At 37.3% G+C, this 17,825-nt stretch overlaps 2 protein-coding genes across 3 annotated transcripts; one reads left to right on the top strand and one right to left on the bottom strand.

Annotated features, from left to right (window-relative positions):
• Window positions 1–2,776, top strand: LOC103960104 (protein ANTAGONIST OF LIKE HETEROCHROMATIN PROTEIN 1-like). Its single transcript, XM_009372516.3, has 2 exons — window positions 1–356; window positions 1,258–2,776. Exons 1-2 carry the CDS (start codon window positions 212–214, stop codon window positions 2,310–2,312), a joined length of 1,200 nt encoding a protein of 399 aa, XP_009370791.2. The 5' UTR covers window positions 1–211; the 3' UTR covers window positions 2,313–2,776.
• LOC103960103 (protein NETWORKED 1D-like) lies at window positions 2,752–10,308 on the bottom strand. Of its 2 annotated transcripts, XM_018650601.2 has the most exons (5): window positions 9,959–10,308; window positions 9,548–9,620; window positions 9,142–9,425; window positions 4,383–8,611; window positions 2,752–4,126 (listed from the first exon to the last, which is right to left on the bottom strand). In XM_018650601.2, exons 3-5 carry the CDS (start codon window positions 9,242–9,244, stop codon window positions 3,077–3,079), a joined length of 5,382 nt encoding a protein of 1,793 aa, XP_018506117.2. In that variant the 5' UTR covers window positions 9,245–9,425; window positions 9,548–9,620; window positions 9,959–10,308; the 3' UTR covers window positions 2,752–3,076. The 2 variants fall into 2 exon arrangements, with proteins under 2 accessions (XP_018506117.2, XP_009370790.2); XM_009372515.3 differs by lacking the exon at window positions 9,548–9,620.
• Between the last annotated feature and the right edge of the window lie 7,517 nt (window positions 10,309–17,825).

Genomic DNA, 17,825 nt, shown 5'->3' with positions numbered 1-17,825 from the left:
CCAGCCCACAGACATTTGGTCACCAACATTCGTGTCCGTTCTGTTCCTACCGAGATATGGAGAAACACCACCAGCTCGAAATCGGTTCAGTCATCAAATGTCGGAAACGCATGTGTTGGAGCTGAAGAAAACAGTTCCAATTTATTAACTTTCAATCACTTTCCTCCCATCCAAACACTTCTTTTCTGAGACCATCAGAGCTTTACCTTTCATGGCGCCTCCGAAGAAATCAAAGAAAAGCAAGAAAGACAGGAAATTGAGGAAAAGCAAGAGCGTGGTGGTTCCGGCTGAGGCGAAAGCCGTGGATTCGGATTGGTGGGATAGTTTCTGGCACAAGAATTCTTCAACCCATCCAGGTTTTACTTTTCACTCAGCTCACTCACTCTTCAGTTACTCTCTTAATTTCCTGTGTTTTTTTAACTGGAAAATGTTGCATTCCAAGAGAAATAGTGATGTGGGTTTTATTCAAAGTTTGTTCTAGAATGTTAAAGTCCGTAAATTTATTCATAATTACAGCTCAAAATCTGTAAAATGTGGTTTTCAAGTTAGCTAGCATCATGAATTTGATCACTGAAATGGTAAGAATTCAGACCAGCGCCGGAAAATGCGCCTGGTTATGCAGATGTGGGTTAGTCCAATTGTCTTCGGATTCCCCTCCCGTAAATTAGAGTAGTTTTTTTTTATACGAGTGATATTCTACTTTATAGTTTATGCTAATCTAAGATGTGTGGAAGGGGATTCGAACTTGAATGCATGAGGGGAGCACATTCCGCTCTAGCCCACATCTGCGTAAATTTAGAGTAGTTTGGAATACGTATCGCCATGTCAAAGAATGCAAGTGGTTGTGGTAATTTCTGGTGGCCGTTACAAGAAAATTAGCTCCCTTAGTGTAAAAATATCGATGTACTAAAAAAAAAAAAAAAAAAAAAAAAAAATTCTTAAAGGGCTTTAGCCCACTTCTGCGTAAATTAGAGTGGTTTAGAATATATATCGTCTTGTCAAAAAATGCAAGTGTGGTAAATTTCTGGTGGCTGTTACAAGAGAACTAGCTATTGAATACTTATATGACAGTCTTAAAGGAGGGTGGTACAGTGGTAAATTTATTGCTAGACAGGAAAATAGAGATTTTGGTTTGGAATCTGGAGTAGGGAAATTGTTGATTTCTATTTTAGTAAAGATTTTTAAGAGTTGATTTTGGTTTTGAAGTGTCCGAGATAACAACTTTATTCTGCATTTCCGATGAATTCACGTGTGTAGGTTCTTCAGTATCCAACGATGAGGAGGAAGGATTTAAGTTTTTCTTCAGGGTCTCGAAAAAGACTTTCGATTACATTTGTTCACTTGTAAGAGAAGACCTGGTGTCGAGGCCGCCATCAGGGCTCATCAAAATAGAAGGAAGGCTTCTCAGTGTTGAGAAACAGGTTGCAATCGCCATGAGAAGGTTAGCATCCGGGGAGTCTCAAGTCTCAGTGGGGGCTGCATTTGGGGTCGGCCAGTCCACAGTTTCTCAGGTGACTTGGAGATTCATTGAAGCATTGGAAGAGCGCGCGAAGCACCACCTCAAGTGGCCTGATTCAAATAGAATGGAAGAGATTAAGTCTGAATTTGAAGCATCCTTTGGATTGCCGAATTGCTGTGGAGCCAGAGATGGTACTCACATCATTATGACCCTACCTACAGTTCAAACATCAGATGATTGGTGTGACTCGGAGGAAAACTACAGCATGCTTTTGCAGGGAATTGTTGACCACGAGATGAGATTTCTTGATATTGTGACTGGTTGGCCTGGGGGAATGACTGCGTCTAGACTGTTGAAGTGTTCTGGGTTTTACAAGCTCTGTGAAGGTGGACAGCGTTTGAATGGAGATGTTAGAAGTTTATCTGGAGGAGTAGAGATTAGAGAGTACTTAGTTGGCGGGGCTAGCTATCCTCTGCTTCCTTGGCTCATAACTACTTTTGAAAGCAATGGCCTTCTGCCTTCCGTTTCTGCTTTTAACGCCATGCATGAGGCTGCAAGGTCACTTGCAGTAAGGGCATTCTCACAGTTGAAGGGCACTTGGAGAATCCTCAGCAAGGTTATGTGGAGACCTGACAAGCAAAAACTTCCAAGCATTATCTTGGTATGTTGTTTACTTCACAATATAATCATCGACAGTAGAGATATATTGGACCCGGATGTTGCTTTATGCGGCCATCATGACTCAGGATATGGAGAACAGTGCTGCAAGCAAGTTGATCCATTGGGGAGGACATTGAGGGATAACTTGATCAAACACCGGGAGCACAGCAAGCAGACTGCTACACCAATTTGAATCTTGTTCAACCAAGTCTGGTCTAAACGAGTTCAAGTTGGAAGTTTATAGCCTCCATCGAACAGGTGCTGCCTATAGGTACCTTTCAAGGAGAAACTAAAGCGTTTAGGCTTACAGAATCTGTTCTTGCCTGGTTTTTCAGTGTCATTGTTTGTCAGGAAAAGCTTGTTTCTGCTGTCACTTTGATCCTTTTCCCTTGAGCATGTATTACGGTTTGTACCATAGACTGCAAGTAACATGTAGAGCCGCAGACAAAACTCGAGTGAAACTGAGCATATATCCCTCTAACCCTGTCGTGTAACAATTCACGTGACGAGTGGTACAAGGCGAGGGGGATACTCTCCCAGTTTCATGTAAGGATCTCGCCGGATTCTGGAGAATGTTAGAATCTATACAAGAACTTGTAACGCAGAAAGAATGTATACACCGAACAACAGGATTCAATAAAAGATTTTATTTTCATACACTCTGCTAGTTCTCTTTATGTAAAAGAAGAAAGAAAAAAACATGGGGAATAAAAAAAAAAAAAAAAAAAGGCAAACCCCATCAGTGGGTTTCCTTTGAATAGAAGATGGGGCCTGAAATGTACAGCAGGATCTCAAAACTAATCCAAGACCCAATACTCTCTCTCCGTCTCTCTCTCTCTCTCTCTCTCTAAAATATGGCAAAACAAGTAGAGCTCTAAAAAGTAAAAAAAACTTATGGACAATGAGGCAAAACTAGTGCCTCATCATTTTACCGTAAACTAATGAAATTTCATTGCTTTAATCTCCCTTGGTTGGGGGCTGTATGCATGCACAGAAGGGCGATTTCTTCCGTTTCCCTTGGTTGACGGGTTTTCCCACGCCATAGAGGTAGTCACGTAGAAGAACGCTTTTCTTCCGCTCGATGATTCTAGCTGATCCTTTGCTGTCTTTTTCGCCATCGATTTTCAGAAGAAGAAACTGCAGTTTCTGAACCTGCAACTGCAACCGCCCAATGTTTTCCGACCCTCTTTTTGCTTGTTCAGAAAGTCTCCTCCTTCTCACGCTCCCACTTTCATCTGGTACTTCCCCAGAAGATCCAGCAGAGGACGGAGGATCATCTTCAACACTCTTCATCAACATTTGATTGGCATCAAACAACTTCGTAATGGCCTCTTTGGCTTCTTCCAGCTGCCCCTTTACGCTATCAAGTTCCACATTATTGCCCCTTTTGCTCTTCTCAGTAATCTCCACCTTTGTCTTCAGGTCTTCCACAGTAATTTGAAGGTTTGTCAACTTTTGCACATCGGAATCAAGTCTTTCTAGGATGCTTCTCTTGTTCCCTTCTTGACGGGGCTGTGTAAATCTCCTAGAGAGCTCTAATTTGTTAATACCCAATTCTTTCTCAACCAATGATTCAGAAGAGGGATGTCCTTTATTGTGCTCCTTTCCTGCCTCCATCTGACTGTGGTCAGTGGGTACAGCGGCCGCCTTCTGGGAGTTGCCAACCGTCAAATCAATGCTGCCATCCTGGTCACTGGTCTCCCACAACTCAAGCATCTGAGCATCAGACTCTATGGTTTCTCTTCTGCTTATCCCATAGGATGAACACTCCGATATCTGATCAAGAACGATGTCTTTTGTCAGAACTTCATTCCCTGATCCAGATATTTCACGCTTCTTCATAATGTCACGAACCTGATTTGCAGAAACATGACCTTCCTTTTCCACCACTGCCTTTTCAATAGCTTCAATTCTTCTTTGTAAATCCTGCAAGTCCAAAACACCATCTGATACTGTGGCTGTTTGATCTCCATCCATTTGAGAGCTTTCAGCATGCAGAAGGGCATCCTGGATAAAGTGGGATACAAATATGTTATTTCAAATGATATCCACCATTGAACTATAAAACAAAGTCATCATGTCTTAAGCTGAACAATCCATGTCCAGCCAATTAAGCTTTAGACAGAAACCGGCTTACTTTCCGTAAAACTTGCCAGAGATAAACCATGAATGTTGATGATAAAGCATGAGTTCAAATAATGGCTCGTGACAATTGAAACTTTCAATTTCCATAGGTAATATGTAAACGGACATGAAAAGTTACCTTTGATTCTTCAGTGTCAAGTTTACAAGAACCGGTGTCTGCAAGTATATGCTTCTCAAGTGATGTTATACACTCCTTCAAAGAGATGACAGCTGGAATATATGCAGCCAACTGAGCTTGTAGCCCTCCATTTTCGTCTTCCAATGCGCAAACTCTTTCTTTCAAAATTTTGTTCTCGATGCCTCTGGAATTGCTTCTGTCTTCGAGGATCTGACATGCTTCAATGAGCTCGTGAATCTTTCCTTCAAACAATGTTTCACGAATGTTGGAACTCTGCAGTTCGCCAAATAATGTGGCAGCCTGAAACAACCACATTTCTATCTCTTGTCTTTCCTTTTGCAGTTCATTGATCAAACCTTCCTCTTTGATTTTAGTTTTTTCAGCTTTTTGCTGCATTTTCTGCACTTCTGACTCCAACTCCTGATTCACTACACAAAGGTTGCCAGTCTCTTTGATATGAAGTTCATTGTCTGCAGAGAGTTTGAGAATTTGCTTCTCTTGATCTTGTAGTGCCACCTTAGCCTCACCATACTTACCATTCATGTCCTCCACTAACGCATGCAACTCTTGGCTCTCATTCTGTAGCACACTGATGGCCTGATGTACTTCCAAAAGCTCATTTTCTTTATGGTACAACGCATCCTTTGCATTTGCAATTTCACCATTCAATTGATCATTAACAGATTTAACCAACTCCAGCTCATTCTCGGACTTATTCAATGACTCCTTGAGCCGTAAGTTGTCCATCCGTGTATCTTCTAACTTCCCCTCCAATATCCTTACCTTATCTTCCAGGTCATTCTTTCCAAGATGTAGTTTATCTAAATAGTCAGTGAGCTCTTCCAGCTCCAGCAGCTTTCTTGAAATAAAATCTTTGAGAACAAGTGAAAAGTTATTGTGATATATCGTTTCACCAAACATGACACATTTCTCCTCTTCGAGGTCACGATTCTCTTCCCACAAATTCGATACCATCTTTGTCAAAGCTCCTTTCTCTACAAGCATCTTGCCATTCTCTTCCAATACATCGTTGTATGCACTTTGCAAGTCCAAGAACTGCTCATGCAGATCATCTATTTCAGTCCTCAACACTTGCTCTCTGTGGTCTCCCTCCTCTACTTTCAACTTCAATTCTTCATTATTCTCCTCAAGTCTTTGGGCCCCACTCTGTAACACCACAAGCTTCTCAGACTGATTCTTGAACTCTCCGTCCAGGGTGTTTCTTTCTCTCATAAGATTTGCTGCCTCTAGTTTTAGTTGGTCAATCATTTCTATGAGAACTGACTTCTCAATAACCAACTGCTGATTTTGATCACAAGTTTCAGAGAGAGAATTTTGCGTCTCTTGAAGTTTGACAAGAATGTTGTTAAGAAGTGTTTCGTCTTGCTCAACCTCTCCTGCACAACTGAGGTTTGCCTCCACGTCAAGAGTCTTAAACACCTGATACAGCCCCATTCTCAGTACTTTCGTTTGCAAAAGGAAAGATTTAATCTCCACCTGTTTCTCAAGATTTCCATGCTCTAGGTCAGAAATCTGTTTCTCTGACATTTTGGATGCCTCCAACAGCTTTTGACGCTCAATCAGGAGGGACAAGATCTTTTCTTCCAGATCTTTTATGCATTTCTGCAAGACAAAGATTTCAATCTGCGCGTTCATAGCTTTGTCTTGTTCCACTTCATATTCTTTCTTCATGCACATGCCTTCTGCTTGGAGACGAGAGATCTGCAATCCCATACCAGCCATCTGGGTTTCACTCAACTGAACAAAACTGGCATGTTTTTGTTTCTCAGAATCTAAGAAAACATGTAGCTCTTCCACTTTACGAAGTGCGGATTCTCTCTCTTTCTCAAGAGCAGAGAGTTTCTCTTCTACTTCTGTATATCCCTTTTCCAGACCTGCCAGTCTTTGCTGAGTAGCGCCCAACTCAGAAACTACATTTTCTCTCTCCTTGGTCAGACCAGACTTCTCGTTATCAAGCAATAGACAGGACTCTTCTAAGCTCTTTGATATTACCCTCAAGCCTTCAAGTTCAGCATTTGCATCACAAAGGGAATTCTCCAAAATTTTGTTATTCTCCGATGATTTCTTCAAGTTCTCGGTCATAATTTGTAACTGGGAAAGTAGGGCGGCATTTTCAGCAGCAATTGTACCTTTTTCCTCCAGATGAGATTGACATGATTCTTCCAACTCCTTTACCTTCCCTCTAACACCTTTTAACTCAACGTTCAAATCAGAAAGGGAACTCTCCAAAAGAACATTTTTCTCCATAAGTTTCTGCATGATTTCCAACTTTTCTAACAGTGCCGCTTTCTCACTTCTATCAGCCTCACACATCTGTTCTAGCTGTGATTTTTCACCCTGCAGTTCCTTCACAGATGACGCAAGGCACTCTGGATTCAAGCCAACTGACTCTATCTGCTCTAGCATAACTTGGTGTTTCTTGTTCAAGCCATTGAGTTGCTCCTTCAGGCAGTATATCTCTTGCTGGAGAGCGTTTCTTTGGTCTACTCGGAGTCCGAGTTCCTCTTCAAGTTTTCTAATTGTCTCCCTCAAGATTAAGATCTCATCTTGCAGATTTTTTATTGACATGGATGAAGACAGATTGAGCTCACTCAGCCTCTTGTTTTCCTCCTTCGAATTCTGGACTTCGTCCTCCAAAACCTGATTACGCATTTCCATGTCCTTCATAATTAAAGCTCCATTGTGAAGTTCAGAATACATAGATCTAAGTTCCTCCTGGGATTGAGAATGCAAATGCTGCAGTGTCTGGAAAGCAGTTTCAGCCTCCATGAATCGCAAACGCTCTTCTCGTATGGAAGTCCAGAGTCTGCCCAACTCCATCTGCTTCTCAATCAGTTCTTCACCCTGAGATTCCATTTTCTGCACCAAAGACTCCAACTCAGATTGGAGCGTCTGATTTGATTGTGCCAGTAGAATACACTTTTCTTCAGAACCCCTTAACTTTGCAATCCCATCATCTATTTCAGAGTGTAGCCGCTGGGCCTCCTCTTGGGCACTAGCTATCTTATGCTCCAGAGTAGATATGGTTTCCAAGCACTGCCGGTACTGGAGAGCAGCAGCTTCCTTCTCTTCATTTAACTTGGCAATTGCTTGCTTCAAGGTTTCAACTTCACCTTCGGCTTTAACAGCTCGCTCATTAATTCTTCTTGTATCCTCCTCAATATGCAGTATTTTTTCCTCCAGATTTGATATCATTTCTAGACATTGTTGATATTGTGCAAGTGCGGCTTCTTTCTCAGCTACGACCTTTGCAAGATCTTGCTTTAGAGTTCCAGCCTCAGTTTCAACTTTACTTGCGCGATCATTGAGCTCTGCAGCATCCTTTTGGGCACAAGAGATACTGTCCTCCAGATTAGTGATTTTATCCAAACACTGCTGATACTGCAGAAGGCTAGCATCCCTTTCAGACTCTAATTTAGCAAGTGCTTCCTGCGAAGCTTGAACTTCAGCTTCAGCTTTACTGGCTCGCTCGTTCAGTTCCCTGGAATCCTCATGTGCACGAGCGACTTCAGACTCCAGATTATTTAACCTCTCTAAACACTGTTGGTACTGAAGTAGGCCAGCTTCCTTTTCGGCTTCTAATTTAGCAAGGGCCTCCTTCAAGTTTGAAATTTCTGTCTCTGCTTTACCTAGTCGATCAGACTCGGACAATGATCGAGCCTTGATGTTATGGGTCTCATTGTCCCGCATACGGTCTTTTTCTTCTTCATCATGAAAATTGAGGCCTTTTTTTGCCCTTCCTTCTCCAGACCCAAATAGATCGTTCAGCTGTTTCAAGCCCGTTCTGCTTGTTCCAGAGTCAGATTCATTGGTGTAAGCTCCATTCTTTTTGACACTGAGGAAATGGGATGAAGAGATTCCCGGAGCATCTTTTTGCAATTCATCAAGGTCTAAGAATGCCCGCATTGGGTGTGGCATCTCAGGTGTACGGGGATCAGCCTCACTAGCAGAGGAACCTGCGGGTGAATCATCTCCCATTGCAAAGGGAACTTGGTTGGGAAATGCTTCTGCCATGGTTCGATGAGCCTGGCGCAGTGCCCCAGTTGCATGATCATATCTCTCAGCTAATGCACGGTATGCTCGATAGAACTCTTCTACCAATTTCATTAATTCTGGGCGCTGTTTATAGTACATCTCTGCCCTCCTAGCAAAGGAATCGGCATCCAATTCAATGAGCTTGATCATGTGTTTGACTTTGGCATCCATATCTGTTCAAGAAGTTAAAACATAATTAACTTTGTATGCAACTAATACATAGAAGAGAGGAGGAGGGAGAGAAAACAATATTGCTGTTATGAACAGAAAATCGAAAAGATAAAATATCAACTGGAAAGATGCATGAAATCAAACTGCGAGTATTGTGATCATCTTGTTGACAAATCAGGATCACTGCAGTTTACAAGCCCGGTACTACCACACTGACGTCTCATCGAGCAGTCAATAACAGAAATTGGGAATTTACAAACATACATATTTACACTATTCAAACTAACTTAAATAAGGTCTGAGTTCCACTTCTTAGCCATCCAATATTCCATATTTGATGATGTAACAGTTTAGGAAAAGAGAATTCGTTATTCATTATGAACATTTCTTGATAGGAAGAAGTAAAAATCATGTCACAATATGCAATGCAGTTGACATGATAAAAAAAACTTATGATGTCCGGCGAGAGAGCATTGCTTCACTCCACATATATGAGAAACACAGCAAACCAAACCAGTTATATAATGTATACCTGTAAGATTTTCCTGAAGCCATCTTGAATTCTTCGGGCTTATGTGGCTGTCCCACCACCAAGAATACTTGCGTCTAGAGTCTGCCTGCGACGCAGTAGCCATAACTCTGGCCAATAACAGCACCACCTTCGATACTGATTTTTTTTCCGATCCACAAACGAATAAAAACCGAAACCAAGATGAATAAACTCAACAAGGGGCCTGATAACTAGGCTCTAAACCACCAGAATTCAGTAATTCTGGATGAAGCTTCGTATACTCTCAACTTCTCACACGATCACGCCTAATCACCAAAATCCACAATTAAAAACCAGATTAATTAGAATATAAAACAACATGGTGGGTGAGATCAGATTGTCAAGAACGTGTAATAAACAAGAAAGATCACAAAAAGCAAGCAATTACCTGATCAGTAAAACTCCGGTCCGAAATCACATGCCAAAATTGACTGATATGAACTAATTTTCTACAAAAATACCTGATCAAAGACAAACCCAAAAGACAGAAGGTCAGAATTCAGTAAAAAAACCCAACAAATTCACAAGCTTAATAGAATCACCAAACTTTGAAGCAAAAAAAACTACAGTGATCATCCATAACAATAAAAAACCAAACCAATTCCTTAGAAAATAATTACAGAAAAACAAAAGGATCAAACTTTTAATTACCCAGAAACCAAAAATTGAAAATTTTGTTAAACAAAGTCATGGTAGGAGGATCAAGCCCAAATCAACCACAAAACGCATTCTTACATGAAGATACACACAATGGCATGATTTTCTCAGCAGGCAAAAAAACAGGATCAAACAAAATTACCCAGAGGCAAAAACGATCAATCAAAACAACTTCTCTTCTTCCTTAATCAGCACTTCCCGTACCAGCTGCTTCTGCTTTACTCTTTTCTCACCCCATGGTTGTTAGACCGCTACGTCTCCGTCTCAGAAATTGCTTCCTCTGTTTTCTCTCTCACTGCGTCCTGCTTTTGCCTTTTATGCTGTGGTTTTTCCACTGTTTAAAGAGGAAGTAAAACAAAGATAAAGGTTGGTGGAGAGGCCGGAAACAATAAAAACATCGACTGCATAACAAACGGTAAAAGCTAAAGTTAATGCTTTTCTAATCCATTATTTTTCGGATTTTTGTTTCCAATTTCGGTTTTTTTGTTCGATTTTTTCACTTTGATTTTGGAAAAATCTTTAGAGCATATGCGGTTCCTTTTCTAATAGTAAAACCCCCCAAAACCCACTGATTCTCAAGAGAATGACTGAGAACGGGTGGAATGACTAAAATGCCCTTGCAATTACAAAACCAAAAACGTTTTTTTTTCCTGGGTTTTGTTGATGTTTGACTATGATTTTGTGCATGTTTTTAAGACGGTGTTACCAACATGGAAATGTTAAGAAGATTCTCTTTAAGTGCAATTTTTTTATGAACTTTCTGTTATCTAACAATTTAACGTCAATTATCATGCTAATATTATAAATAATCATGCAAAAAACATGAATTAACAGAGGTCTATAGAGAATCTTGCTTTTAAAAGAGTCTCTTTAGTATTTCTCTACCAAATTATTGAATCCGGATGCTCTCCAGATCCTCCATGTGAGGATCCTAAGAATCCGTGAATCGTATTCATTCATTATACATCGTGCGGTTATAAATCATTTTAATTTTGTTTATTTAAAATTGAATACAAACAATACTTGACAAAAATGACCGCACAATGTACGATGACTAAACACAATTTACAAATTTCTAAGATCCTCACAAAGAGAATCCGAAAAGGATTCTGTTGGCAAATTATCAAGAGGCTTCCATATTTCTTTTATTATTTCATTGTTCTTTTGCTTCTATCACACACATCTTAGTTGTCTCCTTGATTAGAAAAGGGATTTTAGATATGTCTATGAGGTATTAAAAATTGTAGACAAAGACAAAAGGATGGTTGGATGTGACCATGCATATCATCCTTATTTCATATTATATACTATGTGGCAAATAAGTTGTCTAATAAGCAATATAAATTTTAGACTAAAGTAATTTCCATAAATTAACCATTATTGTTTTTTTTATTTTTTATAACCGAATCTGCTGACTTTAAACGGCATAAATACAATTTTATTTGCTTAATGAGACTATTGCATTATCTTTACGTGCGGTGGGATTTGGAGAATATATGACTACTTTAAGGTTATCAAATTCAAAAATTTGATCATTTCATTATGGTAAATTATTATGTGCGTCAATTTCTAGTTTTTAGCGTAAAAGTTGCCAAACAACGTAAAAAAAATGGATTTCCATGCTTGAACTTCCAACTTTTAGCTCACTCCCGACTTTTTTGTCAAACTCAAGACACAAGTTGGAATTCTAGTATTATGAAGATCATATATTGTAGTTTTTCTTTTACAAATGATAACATTGGTAAGTTAAATTGTTAAATGTGAGTGAAAATGAGGGATCGTTAGGGATTGAACATGCACGAAGATGCATATGCATTATTGTTTTTCCTTGCATATTTGGAAAAACAAATCTGCCTTAAATAAATACATAGGTGCTTATATAGAATCTAATATGATACACATATTTTTCATCTTTAAATGATTAAATCTCTCCACAAACGGACTTACTAGCCGTTGTTTTTTTTTTTTTTTTGGGTAAGTTAGCCGTTGATTTATTTATGGTTTCTAATTTCTAAACAGTAATAATTTTGATTAAGAAAATATTTTGTAAACAAAATGAAAGGGCATTATGGTAAATAGCCAGGGAAAGGAGACGAGAATCTTTCTAGTACTTAGCAGAAACGACAGTGTCAAAAGGAGGGCGGTGCGGCAGCAAAGGTAGGACGGTCGTCATTCGTCACGCGACTATTAATATTCGCCATATAATGGACAGCGTGTATTTTTTGTTCTTTTTTCTGATTGGAGGACCATGTGTATTTCATGAAGAATACACCCCAACATTTCATTTTGGAATCCGGATCATCGTAGTGAGGATTCCGAAGATTCATAAATCGTATCCGTTCATTATATATCATGTCGTTAGTTTTTTTCAAAAACTGATTATGTTCAATTTAAATAATAAAATTTAAAATACTTTATGACCGCACGATGTACGATGAACTGACAAAATACACGGATCCCCTGAATCCTCACAAAGAGGATCCGGAGGAGATCCTTATTCTTCATTTTTATAGCAACTCTACTAGGCATTGAACTTCGAACTACAATAAACTCGGATTTTTATCGCGAATGGTTTTTATGTTATGTCAACTCATAGTTTTGTTCTTTATGTTTCAAACTCATCAATTTCGTTTCTCATCTCTTGCTTTGGTCATTAATGTTGTCTTTGTTGTCCACCTTCGTTAATAATCCGTTATTAGTGTGCTGATGTGGCAGTCATATAGGGTCCACAAAGTCAATTAAATGATGCCATTTAGATTAATGAGTTTGGAACATAAAGGACTAAACTAATGAGTCGACGCAGTTAGGCGACAAGAACTGACCAAAGCAAGAGATGAACGATGAAAATGAAATTGATGAGTTTAGAACATCAAGGACCAAACAATGAGTTGACAAAACATAAAGGATCATTTGTAAAAAAAAATTCTATTAACTCTTACCAACTTATATGAAGGAATTCCAACTTATATTATTTTAAAAACGATATATAAGACTCACGTGGAAATGCTTTTAAAATGACTGAAAATGTTTTTGAAACCAACCCTTAGTAAAAATCCAACTGGATCTTGAAAAAACACTTGAAGTGCTTCCTATAAGAAACATATACCCGGTGCTTATTACATAAAAAAATAAAAATAAAAATAAAAACACTTGAAGTGCTTTTGGAACCTAAAATCAATTTCACCAACAATTTCGGTTATTTTATAAGCACTCACAAACGAGCTGATATGTTTATGGTAAATGAATAACAGTTCTGTTGTAACATAGTTGATTTGTTTTGTATGCATTAGTGAGGATAAGAAAGGTGATATTACGTAAATCATTGGGTTAGTCCAGTGATAGTAAGTGTGAAAATTAATTAGTAAAAGAGAATGACCAAAAGATGGTATTAATTTTAATTGTCAATTCTAGTTATGTCCACACCCTCAATCCTTATAAGTACCGAGAGAGTGACATTGTGTTGCATGCCAAACATTACATCTAAGATACACAAATAAATAGGACGCTAGTAGGAAACACTACGTTTTTAACACGTCTCCTAATCATATTTTAAATGGTTTAGATGCTGAGAAACACATAAGATGTGAAATGATTAACAAATAATTGACCCACTTTTTAATTTCATTGGTTCTATAAATGTATGGCCCCTTATGAAACAACAATGCTAGAGTTAGTAAGAAATTTATCAAGTATTTGCAAGTGGTTGATTATTTTAGTAAATATTTTTTTTAACTTATTTTTTTCTACCAAAAAATAACATTAAAGAGAAAAACAACGAGTACAACTAGGAGCACTATGATCGAGTTTAACTTACTTCGTCTCAAATTCAAATCTTTGTACATTCTTTAGTGTAACTTAAATACTAATATTATCGCTTGTAATTACCGACTGGTTTTGCATGTAACTATCAGATAGTTCATATATGAAGTTGAAACAAGGTTAGAAATTAATTTATTTGTTTCTATAAAATTTTATCAAACTCTCAGAGTGTTAGAGCTCAAGCGTGGTTTAATCATAACACTAGTTAAGGAACCTGAAAAAGTAGTTGTCCACTCATCAATAGTTATAATTGATATGCATATGCCTCCATTAGCAGAATTAATCTACTTTTCTCGAAATTTTTTCCTTTCATACATGTTTTCCAATTTTTCTTTCATAGTTCAGAATTATTAAGCAGGTTTGAGAATCAAAGGTGAAAATTTGACTCAAAAAAATCAAACAGTGAAGATTTGGTAAGCTGGACTATCGAAAACAAAACTCATGTTTTCATTCAAAAAAAGAAGAGAGAGAGAGAGAGAGAGAGAGAGAGAGAGAGAGAGAGAGAGAGAGTTCAACTCTTTCCATAAAATTGATAATGTTTTATTATCCTAAATTCCGAGAATAAAGATGCATCAATCAAAATAGAGATGGTTACCATGACTATGTAGTTTGTTGCCTTATGAGCATAGAATTATTTACAAGTTATGCAAAATTGGCAGAAACGAAGAGATTGGAAAAGGGATCGAATTTAGGTTTGATCATCATGTATTCTTATTGGTAGCCAGGGTTTTCAAAGTCTAAATTAGTGGGAAGTGATATTGTTTAGACTCTTGTGCCGAAAGGGATATTTTTAAATGAATTATTTTCAAAAAGGGATAATGGATTATTATAAATGATTCAAAAAAGGTGTCCAGAATTAGCCCCCCAAAAGAGGCCACACCAAAAACAAGCTTTGAAGGCTTTGACCGTTAGATAACAATCAAATACTAATTAAAAGGATTTATCTAATTTAAAAGGATAGTCAAGAATGAAGGTTTAAATTGATGAGAGAGAGAGAGAGAGAGAGAGAGAGAGAGAGAGAGAGAGAGAGAGGGTGTTTTCTACGTTAGGGTCACCATGCATTGTTGGAATTGGAGTGTAATTCAGAGCATGAGTCTCTTCTTGCAAGTTAAACAATAGCTAGGGATATAGAAATCTGGCAAACGCAATGGGACTTTGCTTTTTCCAGAAATTTTGATCCGCTTTTTTTGTGAGCAAAAGCAATTGATGACTTGAAACAAAGTCACCAAGCCACGTTGGTTGCACAAAACTTTTATGGAAGCAAAACCCTACAAATCAAAGCTTCAGTTATGCATGTACACACACCCTCTATATGTCTCTAGGATATCATATAATTACTACAAGAAGAATGAGATAATGATATGAATAAGATCAATGGATAATGCTTTTGGAGAGCACCTATGAGTTAGTTAGCGAATTGTCGTGAGTTCTGGCCGTTAATGCATGCAAAAAGAAATAAGCGTAGTTTTGAAGAAGAAGAAGAAGAATGTTAAATTAGACGTCTATATTTTAGTGAGTGACTGTCAGCCGTTAATGCATGTAATTAGTAAGCGATTCTAAGATATTGATGCAAAAGTAAAGATTAAGTATGATTAATGTTTTGATTAGTTGCCTATACATTAGTGGATAACTGTCAGCCGTTGATGCACATTAAGACTAAACTTACTTACATGTGAGATTATTCCTAGCAAAATTCTTTGTAAAGAATAGGCTGAACGAAGTGTATGAGAAAAAGCAAGCAAGATGCGCTATGTGATTGGGAGCTTCTGGGGCTGACCAGAAGACAAATGTAGCGTCAAGCCTACATGCAAAGTGCAAACTTTTACAGCCACCAAAATGAAACCGTACCCACACCAAACCCTACATGGGAAGTACTCCACTTTTTACATTAACATTTTGATGTCACACTCATTATTCACAAAAATTAAAATTAAGATTTTTCACTTAAACGTACCAAAAAGTATCTAACAACTAAATTATACTGCTTAGCAACAACACCACATTATTAAGACAAATCAGTGAAAGATTGAAACAAGTGAGCGCTAAATGGGCCCTTCTGAAAGTATATATATACATTAAGAGCATCTTCAAGAGAAAATCTAAATTTTTGTTAACCTAACAAATGAATAGTGTTAAAAAACTATTTTAGCTAATCAATTTAACTATTTATCTTCATTAACACTCTGTAATTTAACAAACCTTGAATATTTTATCATTAACACTTCAAACTCAATCCACTCAATTTCTAGAACAACCTTCTCTTCTTGGCTCAAGGGTACACCCTTGAGTTTTATTATTTTTCTAATATTTAGTAAGTGAATAGTTGCACTATAAATTTAAAGAGTGATTATTCATTTTGCTATAATAGAGATTCTTTTACAACATCTATTAAAGTTTTTATTTAAATATAACTTTTAAAATAGAATTTGATTGTTTTACAGCATTTCTCAAAAATGTTGTGATGAAGGAAATTCAAGATAGATGTAAAATATATATATATATATATCTATATATGGATTGGAAATTAGCCAGCAATGCAACATGTTATAGATTCTAAATTGCTTTTATCATATAGTTGCGAAAGGCATGATGGTGTTAGGTAAAAGTGCGGACAAGTGTGAGGCTGGTGATGATGCATGTGCTCCATCTTAATCACAAGCTTTGATAGATGACACAGAAACGATCGATTTCCATGAGAAATAATAGCTAAGGTTGTTGCATGTTGGGACGATAGCGAGTCCTTGCATTTTGTCATTTCTTGATCAATCAAACCTTTGTTATTTTGCTCAATAGAAAAAGTTAATTGACCCACTAATATTAATATTCTTGTAAATGTTCCATCCATATATCAAATCATTGATTTGTGTATAATGTGTAAGTATTTTTTTTTTAAATTTATTATTATTAAGAAGAGAGGGAAGAATTCGAGACTATCACAATAATTTATAATAAAGGGAGTTTTGAACCTGGGAGGCAAGGGTAAATTTTTTTTTTAAATTTAGTATTATTAAGAAGAGAGGGAAGAATTCGAGACTATCACAATAATTTAGAACAAAGGGAGTTTTGAACCTAGGAGGCATGGGTAAAAACTCAACACCCTATCAACTAAGGCATTTTACAATGGTTACGTGAGTGTGATATCTATATATAAGAATCAGGCACTGCAAATTTGATTCATATTACGCCATTGCCATAGTTGTGTGCGTTTGACAGGTGAGTTTTGTATATTAGTGTGGAACCTGTCTACTTTTTCATTTTCTCTATTTTATGATTGGTTACCTTTTTTCTCTCTCTCTTGTCATTTGTTGTATATGTATCATATTCATTAGTTCAATATACTAAGAGATCTTAGGTTCGATTCTCGCCAAAGGCAGGCGAATTTGAATCAGATTATTGATAGCCCATTATGAGGCTTAGCCCACTCCCCCACCCCTTTTAGTTTAGATAATATTGTTTGTTAAAAAAAAAAAAATTATACTGAACTCAAAACTAAGAATCACTCTCACAAAACTTTTTCGGCCCATTATAGAAATTTAATTCTTATATTATTGGTAGCACACTCATTTTTTCAGACTGTGGAAGGCCTAATAAAAAAAAACGACCATCTTCTTCATCATAAATGGTCCGTTTGTTCTAAAATGATCTGACCAGATAATGATATCTTAATTCATTACCTATCTAGTCATATCATTTTAGATGAGGTTCTGATTCCTAGTATTGCTTGAATCTTCATTTTGTTGGACGAGGTTCTGAATTCTAAGTACACATATGACTATTTGTTAGAAAGAGCAAAAACTTGTTTCTAGAAGCTTAATGAAGCCCCAAATTAATACGCAACTAGCCCAATGCAGCCCAAACCCATCCCATCCCACGTACTGAATTATCCTCAACAACTAAAAAATGAAAAGAAACGCAAAAAATATTATAATAATTTTCTAAGTTCACATTATGGATGAGTTTTTGGAGTTAGCTCACCTTCACAGGATTGTGACCCTTTGCCGTGACAAAAACACGAAATCATAAGAGCTTTATATCAACATGTCTAAGTAATACTTTAAAAAGATAATAAAAATGTTTTCTTACCGAAAAACTAAATTTAACGTGACATGACATGAATTGACGTAGAACCATATGATTTGATTTTTGGTGATTGTTTGATATTGTAGATCTTTGGGGACAAACATGGGATG

Source organism: the organism of the source record quoted next, unplaced genomic scaffold (assembly GCF_019419815.1).
Source record: "Pyrus x bretschneideri cultivar Hongxiangsu unplaced genomic scaffold, Pyrus_bretschneideri_v1 Contig23, whole genome shotgun sequence".
NCBI lineage: Eukaryota > Viridiplantae > Streptophyta > Magnoliopsida > Rosales > Rosaceae > Pyrus > Pyrus x bretschneideri.
The sequence above is the reverse complement of the archived record's forward strand: the minus strand, read 5'-3'. Positions and strand labels throughout refer to the sequence as shown.

Excerpts from the sequence above, each read along its gene's own strand:
- LOC103960104 (XM_009372516.3), top strand. The coding sequence starts at position 212 with ATGGCGCCTCCGAAGAAATCAAAGAAAAGCAAGAAAGACAGGAAATTG. Across the intron at positions 357-1,257 it reads GAATTCTTCAACCCATCCAG|GTTCTTCAGTATCCAACGAT; the intron begins GTTTTACTTTTC and ends TCACGTGTGTAG.
- LOC103960103 (XM_018650601.2), bottom strand. The coding sequence starts at position 9,244 with ATGGCTACTGCGTCGCAGGCAGACTCTAGACGCAAGTATTCTTGGTGG. Across the intron at positions 8,612-9,141 it reads GCTTCAGGAAAATCTTACAG|ATATGGATGCCAAAGTCAAA; the intron begins GTATACATTATA and ends CTTCTTGAACAG. Across the intron at positions 4,127-4,382 it reads TTGACACTGAAGAATCAAAG|GATGCCCTTCTGCATGCTGA; the intron begins GTAACTTTTCAT and ends CACTTTATCCAG.